This window comes from Dreissena polymorpha, chromosome 6, assembly GCF_020536995.1.
Source record: "Dreissena polymorpha isolate Duluth1 chromosome 6, UMN_Dpol_1.0, whole genome shotgun sequence".
In the NCBI taxonomy this organism is placed as follows: domain Eukaryota; kingdom Metazoa; phylum Mollusca; class Bivalvia; order Myida; family Dreissenidae; genus Dreissena; species Dreissena polymorpha.
Genome location: NC_068360.1, coordinates 41450791 through 41462304, shown reverse-complemented (window position 1 = coordinate 41462304; position 11514 = coordinate 41450791). Strand labels below are relative to the sequence as shown.

The window sequence follows — 11514 nt, the reverse complement described above, 5'->3', positions numbered from 1 at the left end:
AACGCCATTTTATGCACAGGCATTAAGCCTGAATTTCCATGACCGCGGATAATTTTTACGCTTAACTTTATCCTGTTCTTAGCTTGTTTTTAGGCAACTGGTCCGTGGTTGTCTCTTTACTGATAATGAGTTTCATGTTTCCTATATTGAACGGTGCTTATTTAGTTGACCGTCGTAACATCATCTGCGTCCTCAATAATTGTGTTTACTGTATTGACAATGTAATATCGTTTTTCAAATAGAAAACAAACAACTACACCAGATGTAAGAAAAACATGTATAAATTTTTTTCTCACAGCTATTTAGTGATCAAAGATTTAATTAAATCATGACATTGACGGAAAAAAGGGAATTCGCGAAATTTACAAGATCTAGTGTGAACAAAGAAATCATCTGAAAGGATTTTTCAAAAATGCTGTGTTTTGTTTTGTTGGGTTTTTGTTGTTGGTTTTTTTTTTTGGGGGGGGGGGGGGAGTTCAAAGCTGACTGTGCATTTTTCTTAAATTGCAAACATAGATCCTGCTCCCTTCCATATTTACATAGTCAAACTTTTTTTGTTGCCACAAAAACTGGCTTTAAAAGCACATATTAAAGTTTATTAATATTAAATAAAATATTGAATATTTAAATAGAAGTACTACGTATAACAGGCAATAGTACATAAATCATAGTTTATTGTCAAACTTATATTACACATTAGACCAAGTATACATAAATGTTTTAAATTTGTAAAATGTACTAATAAAGGGGCACTTAGGACGTTACCTTTTTACTGTTAAACAAGCTTTAAGAATATAGATAATTGTATTTTTCTTTAAGTCAACGTTTTTTTTCATGTATTTACGTTCATTATGAATGGAATGTATTAAATTTTGTCTGCCAATACTTATTTCTGTAAACATAATCAGTTTCTAATGAAAATAATGTACGTTTCCTTTGATTGTTTCCATTTATTGTTGTAATTGTGTTGTTAAAGGGATCTTTTCACGCTTTGGTAAATTGACAAAATTTAAAAAAGTTGTTTCAGATCCGCAAATTTTCGTTTTAGTTTTGATATTTGTGAGGAAACAGTAATACTGAACATTTACCATGCTCTAAAATAGCCATTATATGCATCTTTTGACGATTTTAAAACCTAAAAAATATAAAGCGTTGCAACGCGAAACGATTGAATAATTTGGAGAGTTCTGTTTTTGTCGTTAAATTTTGTGAAACTACGAAGATTGCTTATATAAGGTATAAAATACGCCAAGAATGTGTTCTCGGCGGAATAGCTCAGTAGGCTAAAGCGTTTTTACTTCTGGACTCTGGCAGGACTCCAGGGGTCACTGGTTCGAAACCTTCTCCGGGCAATGTTCTTTTCCTTTTTTTTAATTTTATTCTTAATTTTTTACTGGTGCTTTTACGATCCAATGTTTACATTTATCAATATAAAGCATTTAATGAATAAGTTAAAAAATCCCAAAATCTGTGAAAAGGCCCCTTTAATATACGTAATAATGAACACACAACACTCTCACGCTAGGTGAATTAAAATCATAATTACGTATTTTTTCACGCAAATATGTCTTATAATATGAATCACGATGAGTTATACGCTTAAGTGAATAAAATATGTGTTCTGTTCTGTTCTGATTTGTTCCTTTATACATTTCAAAACAAAACGCTTCACATATGCGTTCATTGTAGAATCTTTCTCCTCCGTTCTTTTAATTCTTCGGAAGGAATATATTCGATGCTTCTTTAGTCGTCATCTCTGGTTCGGAAACATTCTCTTGGTCGCAGAGAACACTTAATCCCCAGGCATTGCAAACAATCAATGGAACAAACAGTGAATCGCAGCTGTGGTTACCGAGTTAGTTTGTCAGACAAGTTATTTCATCGGTGTTGGCAAACCAAAAGTGCTGCAACAAGATAAGTAAATACAGCTTCACATTGCAACTATCGATAACGGATACGCTATCGCGCATTGACTGGCTTGGAATAAAATTGAACAAAATATCTTTACGTAGTATACGGATTGAGAAAAATATCAGTGAATGAACATAGGCAATCATAGTGTTATGCTGCTTGAAACAAATCGAATAAATGGTGAATATATAAACGCAATTGGATATACGGTACAGAACATAAAATGATTATACTATTCGTCCTGTTCAGCGTCATAAGCGGATGTGAGTCGCAGTCTAACTGCAAATTTGATCAACTTTCGGAGTTTTACAAATACGCGGAACGTATTCTTAGCATCGATCCAGAAAACCAGGTTAATCAAACTTTATTATTTATATGTGTTTCGCAGATCGGTTTTGTAAACGTATGTGTGAAATTAGGTTAGCAATATTTGATGCATCGGTTAGTTATGATAAATTTTAGTAGCGATGCCAATTTGATTATTCAAGTAAGGGTAATTATGAAAGTTAATACACATGTTGTTTTTTTCATTTGAAGATGACAATCATTACATCTTGTGACAAAATGCCTGAATTTCAGACAAAGTAATATACACTTTACAAGGATGAACATGAAACCGTGATATACAATATGTATACCAAAAACTAATTTTATTATTTACTATTAATCAGTAAAAGTCACACGCATGTTTATTACTGCGCATTTCTCTCAATTATATAAAACTAGTAGCTAATTGTAGCTTAAAATTGCTTATGCCCTACCCGCTCTTTAAATTAAACCTGTCATACTCTATATTCAATCCATGTCTCGGGGAAAACGAATTCTCCGTGTTTTCCTTTGAAATTATGTATCAGATAGATATGCTCTATTAAAATTATTGAACAATTATAAATAGCATAATGCAATGATTTTATTAATCGTCATTAAACAGACCGTATGTCACACTGGTAATTAAAGAGTTGAAGTGCCTTATCTATACAGTCTTATCCTATTTGCGTCATTAATTTTTGTTAGGAAACTAAAATAGTTTATAAGTAAAAAAACATCGACCATACTAGCAAAGCAATATATAACTTAAATTAACATTTAATCACATCCATTCGTGGAAACCTCCGTTTGATATTGCATATTGTATCGTTTTGCACATTGCATGCAAATTTCCCTTCAACGAAACCTAAATGTCAATCATGTTTTACACCCGAGTGAATTTGTGTTCAGTAGAAGCATTAACCGGAAGCAAAAATGTCAGATAATGAAATATATCAGCTTAATATGCAAAGCATATGTCAAGCCTATGTCAGGCATATTTAACAGACATTGAACGCACGAAGGATTACCGATGCTTCTGAGCGCCCAGTTCAGTAACATGCGGGTTCAGGAATATTATATATATATATATATATATATATATATATATATATATATATATATATATATATATATATATATATATATATATATATATATATATATATATATCAGTTTCCCTCTATATGCTTACATCATTAAACACGTATAGAATTTATAATTTGCTAAGTATTTTATGTATCCAGAATAGAATATTTCGCTAATCATTCAATTAAATAATGTATTTGAAAATCATCTTGCTCCAAACGTAAGAGGGACAATTGTCGGAAATTTCCCTTTAACGCTACATAATTGGGTCTAATACTTATTACTTTGATTCACTTCTTAAGAAAGTGATATGTATATATTTGAACTTTATTTAATTCATAAATGATGTTTGTGTTTAAAATGCATCTCACAATTTAAACATTTCAGTCATTCGATATTCTATTTGTAGAGGGCATGTTTAGGGTATATGAAAATGCGAATGTATGACTTTTCTAAAATTTACTTATTACCTGAGGGCGTGTGTATATTCCTTTAATGGATCAAAGTTCTTTTACAGCACAATTCTGTCAGAATTAATGCTTCATTGATAGTATAACGAACTTTGTGACAATTTAAAATGATAAACTAACACCATCTGCCATCTGTAGTAAGACTTTGTTATCATCAAAAATTGTTCAATTACATATTCAGAGAATTTTTCAAGTCGATAAAATTTGCATATTTTCTCGAAATAATTGTTTTTTCTATCTTTATATAGATAAAACCATGTACGAAATTATTAAAAAGGTTATATAAAACTTATGAATACATTAAGCTTCTACATTTGTACACAAAGATACAAAAAAATCCTGGCTATGGTCGTGTAATGCAATAAAAAGGATAATGGGGAAAATATGAAGCTAATATATACAATAAAGCATACAGGATGTACAAGTTCTACACTAGATTTAACATACATATGATATTTCAGAACGAAGTTATAAAAAAAGTATAATAAGTAATAATGCAGAACACTCAATATAGAAACGCACACAAGATAAATGCATTATTATTTAAAAGTCAGAAAGTGTATGAAAGTATTTGGTTATATTAACACATTTCACCATTTCGTAAAATCCATGAATCTATATATATTTTTTTTCACATGCTTATTTCATGTGACTTATTCTTGTTGCTTTTTGTAAATATTATTTTTTTATAAATAACAATTTGACAAACTTGCATGCGTGTCGATTAGATAGTGAATGTTTTTATATACTAACATTAAACAAAATAATTTAGATACATTATTTCTTTAGTTTAATTGCTCTGTATCTTGCAAAGCTTATTTTTAATGTCGTGGAAAAAATGGTATTCTCATTAAGTAGGATTCACATCCGGACTGTGCTTTTACTTTGCTCTTCCGTCTTGAAGAATACTTTCTGTTGATTGTTATCCACGACATAAATCACTTCCTTTGAATGTGCGTCTTCTCATTAATGAGAACATTCAGTCCAAATCTGTTCAAAGACAATTCTTTGCCCATTAGGATAAGGCCACGTCGCTGAAAGCATGCGAAATAGGATCGCTTGATACAGTGTTTCTAAAAAATCTACTGATATTTTAATCTGATTGTTATAATAGTGTAACCCAAGCAAACGTATATGTTAAAATATAAATACAATACTGAGATAACGCATCGCTGTATGATTTTATTAGTTTGCCTTTATTTGATTAAAAACTTGCTAAAAGAAGTCTTACAACTTATATTAACAACATGTTCGCAAGCCAGCATTTTGTAAAATTCGTAAAGGTTTATTAGGTTTGAAATTTCTATTATCAAACCATACGTGTCCTCTAAATTATAATGGTAAATATTTTGTTCAGATTGCCTATTCTATATTGTGTTACTGTTTAAAGCTCACTGTAATGCATACATTCACCTCTGCTTGCTCTATTCAATTGCAGACATGGTGTATCGACGATGAACCGTGCGAGGATATCGGTGAGAATTTCGACGACAAAATAAAAATGGACATGGCTACAAATAACTCCATAAGGTAGCTAGTATATCTAGTGTTATACATCCAGTGCTAGCAACACTATCTTACAATTACTATTTTCAATTATTGCAACACTAAATATGTTGTCAATGTTGTTAATTATTTCTGCGTTTTGCCTGATTCTCTGCAGACGAAACCTTTCTTATCACGTCCACACCAACGACCAATATTATTCATAGGAACTACTGTTTATTTGTTGTTAAATTACTTTTCTTACGTTTTACATTTTTGAACATGTTATTGAGAAATTGTTACTGTTTTGTTATATTTGAAAACGAATAAAGCATGTTACACGTGTTTAATGTAGGTTGCTGAATTTATACAATAAAATATCATGCAGATCCATAAGTACATTTTTAACAAGTTGTGCTATATAATGTTCAATATTGAATGCATCCCAATAGGTCCACAATTCCATTACCCTTCGGACTTACCATTGAATGCGACGCTCATCCTGTAATTGCAGGCTCCGGGTGGTCAAAGCAACTCGTCTAATGATCTACAACGCTACGGATGATCTCGATTCCCCTGGCGCGTGTGCAAGCCCGGTCGAAAACGCTCCTTTCTTGGAATCGGATAACAATACTTTGCTTATGCTCCCTAGACATCTTCATTTTCTGGAAAGTTCAATAACTGGTCAGTGCGCTTGTGTTTATGAGTAGTGTAGCTTCGTTTTGGTGCGCGACATTATCATTAATTAAACGAGCAAATAACGTAACTGTTAATAGAAGGCGTGTATATATCGCAATTGATATGACTGTGTTCAGGTAATTTTTCATTCGCTGTTTATACAATATTTAAATGTCAATTATAAGCATGACACGTCAATCTCTTAAACATATTCAAATGCTTTGAACTTACACGAAGTATGTAATTGTAAGAATATTTTATATAAAGATCCAATTTAAGTTGCAATATCATCCAAAAACATGCTAGTTTAAGTTTACTTTCACTCGCAGCGGTATGATTGCCAACAAAATATTGTATTTTAAATACATTGTAAAATCATCCAAGGACGTTTGAGAGTGTTAGTTTCTATTGAGACATATGAGTTTTTTAAAACGCCCTGTATTTGAGAATTTAATAACGTATTGATTGTGAAATCTTAAAAGTCGTTGATATTGTATATTATGTGACCACTTAATATCATCATACACACATATTTTACGAAGTAAAGAACATAAAATTATTACAGTTATTGTTTCGGCGTATTTATATATTTACACATGCGATTAGTTTGATATTTCTTTTGATGTATTGAATATATTTTTCGCAATCATCTTTCGCTTAATGCCAACAGTACGAATATTGTGTATCTAAATAGGTAATGTTTAACTATTCCGTTATTCCTAACACAAACGTTTGTAAAAGTATATGTACTTGTTAAATAGTCAAACATAAAGAACCGTCTTGCCTTCTTTTTATACTAGTTACGATTCACTGATATTTCATTTCAGTAAGTATTACAGGTCATCAATTGTTTAAAGAAATGCCTTCGTAACATATACATTAAGTGACACGGCTATCGCAAAGAAAGTTTCAATAACACACTACATTTCAGCAAATCGCGTGTTTGTCTTACATATGATTTCTAACCAGTCGTATAACAATACAACATATATGTTATTGTGGGCTACTATTTCTATCTAGCGAGTGCGTGACCCAAGTACATGCAATGTAGTTTTTCTATGTAAGAATGCGTGTTGTGAGGTTTTAATAAACAGAACACAAGATGCAAACAATGATTTTCTTTTACGGAATGATCTGTGTGATATTTAGATGTGATATTGCAAGGCAAAGCCAATGCATTTCAAACATTAGCTATTATTGTTGCAAGTCATTCTCATTTACGCGTAAAATGTTGGTAGAGTATTATTTCTTTTCAGTATATTGGACTCAAAGTTAAAAGAAAAATTATTTTAATACAAAAACCAAACCAAACTATCTAGAGGGCAAGCTAAGTCATCATGAAAATCAGAACTGTATGACATTATTGTTTTCAGTTCTAGCAGAGTTTGCGGCTAATCCACCTGATGATGCCACTTCTACCAGATGCTGGAAGCTAGTATTCAGTATCCATAAATGTCCATCTGATAATCGTGGCCTAATGTGCTCCGGAAATGGTCTTTGCCTATTACGAGAGGTAATTATTGTTAAGTCATTTTCGACCGTGCCTTGAAAGAAAATGAGATTGTAAGGACTTCATATTGGGTAAAACTTACATGGCACAACTATCGGTTCAAATTAGTGTGGCCTACAATATCAAATACGAGCATGTGCCACATGCAAAGCTTATTGCACCTGGAACAGTCATTTAAGTTCAATTAACAAATATATTATTTTGTGACAAATGATATTTGTATATCAAGCTATCAATTTAATATAATTATATGCCATTCTTAAGCACTATGTTAAACAATTGTTCTTATCATCCATCGTGCCTCATGATATTGAATCAATGCATGAACTTTATTTCATAAGGAAACATCTGATATATCATATGTGTTTTTCATAACACATCAGAAGGCCAAGTTTCATTATAAATATTTGTAACCCTATTCAAAATATTCTTATAAAATAAACGAGTTTTCCCTTATAAATGCAATACAAATCACGAATCCAGATACTTTTTTGTCCAATAGCAATTTCAACTACCATATCAATAATTTGCCAAATACAAATGTGTTCATAAGGCACACGTAACTAAAAATAACAAATATACTTTTCTGATATGATACAGTGATTCTTTTGCATTCGTATTTAATCTTTTGTGAGGAGTGTGTTGTTAAAATAGATCAAATGAAAAACACAACATTTCTTTGTCCGCTCATACAGCAAAACAGACATATAAATTCGTGTATATATTATTTTATAAAGTATTATATGTATTATTTTATTATTTAATACGATGAAGTGTATACACATTTTTGTATGAAGACTCTCATCTTGGTTTAGTTTGTATACACATGTTTGTATTAAGACTTTCCTCTAGATTCTGTTAAAAAATGTGGTATCAAATTATGTACGTCATTTACCATCTTTCTATATACTTTGTTGTAATATGTGTGCTCTCAAGAGATTAAAGCCTATTGTATTTTGAAATAAACTCTTAAACTCTTATTTAATATAATGTTATATGTTGAATAATTTAAAATTATATTTATTATTTGAACCAACAATTGCATATTTATAAAAAGATGTACATTTAATATTTTGTGTTATTGTATTAAACACAAAATTAACGTTATGAATGGTTGTTGCACATATTATATGAATAAGTCTACATATGAAAATGACGTCTACATCCACTAGTCGTACTTTACATGTTGTTCCGGTTGTTAATACTTTCTGTATTGGTCTCCTTAACTTTTTTATATTTCGAGTTCAACAAAAACGACACGTATTGTTTATATCTTTGATTATGTCAAACTAGTAACCACAGCGAAGAGCATACGACACATATTCATATAGCGACAGGCACTTAATGAATGTTCACACAAATATTAAGATGTATTTAGTACAGTAGGAAAAATAGCGTTATATTGATTGCAGTTGTTCAAGATTTTATTTTCCTATGTGTAATTATATTATTACAGACACGAGGGGTCATTTCATACCATATTAATTTTAAGGAGTTCATGGTTTCAGTGCGCCAGCGCTCTTCGGATGTGCTTAACCATATGATGACAAAGATAAAGAAAACTCATATAATTAAGAATACATGCTTATACAATTTTTAAACGCGTTTTCTGACGTTACGTTATTTCTATTGGTTAGGATAAGAGCATATCCACCGTATGCACAAATATACTAATTAAACGGTCAAGTTTTCGATGGACGAAATATTCGTATCTGTTATTGTGTCCGAAGTCTCGAGGTAGGAATAAGCACATTTTTTTCATGTCTGAAAAACACATAATACATGTCATAGAGCATAATTTTTGCACGCTTTGATTAAACTGTGTTTTTATGTCTGTGTGTTTTTCTCCAAATCCACAGCTAATAATAGCATCTAGGACGCTGGGAGATGACAATATATGTCTTAAATTGGTAAACACTGTACATTTATCGCTGAATTTATCCAAACACAATGAAATCAATATTCATCGTTCAATCTTAACGCCTGTTGAATACCGTATGCGATTTGTATCTGTCATGAAAAAGTCGTTTTGAGAAAAGTTATTCTATTGAAACACGAGCAGTTATGTCAACAAAATGTAAAGTTATTTACAATTGAATTAATGTGTATGTTGTATCTCTGATTTGACATACTTTGTCTCATGCAGATGTTATTGAAAGACACACAACGATAATGTTCAGTACAGTCATTCTTCGGTATAAAATATCAATTAACAATTACATATATTCCACAATTTAAACTATGCTTTTTATTAACGAATATTAGACACTATTGTACATAGAAAATAATAACGCTACACAAACTTTAACAACATAGAAATAAATAGCCACATATTATTCGATGTTGGTCCTCATACGATCGTAAATATGTTGACAACAAGAATTTAAAGCTAAAATTGATTGTTTCAATAGTTGAACCGTGCACAGGAATTCTTGAATTATTGTTAAGAAAGAAACACTATTTGTTAAGATATATATTACCAGCAAGGTGGGTAACTTTTAAATATGCATAATGTCAACACTGAACCGCTTGTATTATTAATTTCAATGTTTTTCTATTCGATAGCATTACATTTTTATTTCCATTTTGTCGTTGTCTCAGTTGCAATGTGTCTCTGGTATTATCATTAAAAACCTAAATCAGCAATTGTAGTAAAATTCTATCGTCGTATTTATATATAAAATGCCGCAGTAGTATTCGTATTAAATCGAGTCTTACTGGAACGAACTAAAAGAGTATCACATCATTTTGTCACAAATATGCATACTATTTTTAGTGATGTTGATTGTTTTTCGCATAGTATAATAATGTCCGCCTTGCGACCTAGAGCTCCCATTTGCAATCAATTATCATGGGTCGTTGTCAATATCTTCCAGAAAATGCAAGTTCTTCATAGTATTGAACATGAAGGCATCTCTAGATGCATTTCTATTCTTTTGAACTCTTATACATTGAACATTTGAAAGTTCCGGAGCTTGTTTCGTGAGATTAATTTTATCAAAACAGTGAGGCAGTGGGATATTCTTTGATCTATTTAATACGTTTCTCATACTTAAAGCAATACGTAAATCATAACGGTCCTTAAATATATTCATGGGTATCAAATTAATGTTTGCGAGCTATAGAATTACGTCTTAACAAAAAGATACAGTTTTATATATTTTTTGATTCTGTTCTGATTCTGCCATCGTATTTATGGTTTTGATAGGGTCTTCCGCAATGCCATTGCTGTGTCGGGTTCACAGGACTCTATTGTCGTGAAAGCACGTGCTTTGAAGCCGATTGTCAGAACGGGGGCACATGTCTCGTGTCAAAAGATGTCACAGGTTCGAGTTTATTATCAAGCAGTAACAAACATTGATCAATCTTCGACGGAATTGGGCCCATAAACAAATAAAAATAAACATGTTTATTCCAATTCATTTTCTATTTGATCAGAGGCGCAAAAAAATTCGCAGAGTTAAAATATTGCGCTAAGGTTAAACATTTTTGCAAAACACATTTAATGCTTTATATTTTATAAATCAACGCTTAATACAATATTCTCTAGTTTGTCTTTGAATTGTGTGAGTGATTGTTTATATTGTCACACAATGCTCATTAAATAATATAACAGTTCTGTCTAGAAAACGGTCAAGCCATGCTGTCAGATTTAGGCCTATCTTCAACAATATATGCCGACCAACTATATCCAGTATCTGCGACATATTGAATCAACTCATTTTTACTTCAGTCTTTTTTATGTGTGTGCACACAAAGTAGTTTTTATTTACTGCATACCGCAAAACCACTATTTGTACATTAAACACGTTTTGGCGGCAATTCATAGATCGATTCCAGGGCCGTTGAACAACATAATATTGCGAAAGCAGAAATATAAATTTCTGTAAAGGCTGTTGCAGCTCTAATTAAGAAAATGATCAATTTTGTGTAATATTGACCAGATAACTGAATGCTTTCATTTTGTCAAATGTACTGTTAATTATAAACACCAGTCTGATGTCGTAAACTATGTGGGCTATGTATACAAAGGACTAGAAAGCATCAATGAAATTGGATGAGGGG

The 11514-nt window shown here is 31.3% G+C and overlaps 1 protein-coding gene across 1 annotated transcript in view; it reads left to right on the top strand.

The window, feature by feature from the left end:
* Nucleotides 1–5782: 5782 nt before the first annotated feature.
* Nucleotides 5783–11514, top strand: part of LOC127834257 (delta and Notch-like epidermal growth factor-related receptor) — a 37399-nt gene continuing 31667 nt past the window's right edge. Inside the window, exons 1-3 of the mRNA XM_052359955.1 lie at nt 5783–5945; nt 7313–7452; nt 10658–10775. Coding sequence (XP_052215915.1) covers nt 5804–5945; nt 7313–7452; nt 10658–10775 — 400 coding nt within the window. The 5' untranslated portion in view covers nt 5783–5803. The remainder of the gene's footprint in view (nt 5946–7312; nt 7453–10657; nt 10776–11514) is intronic.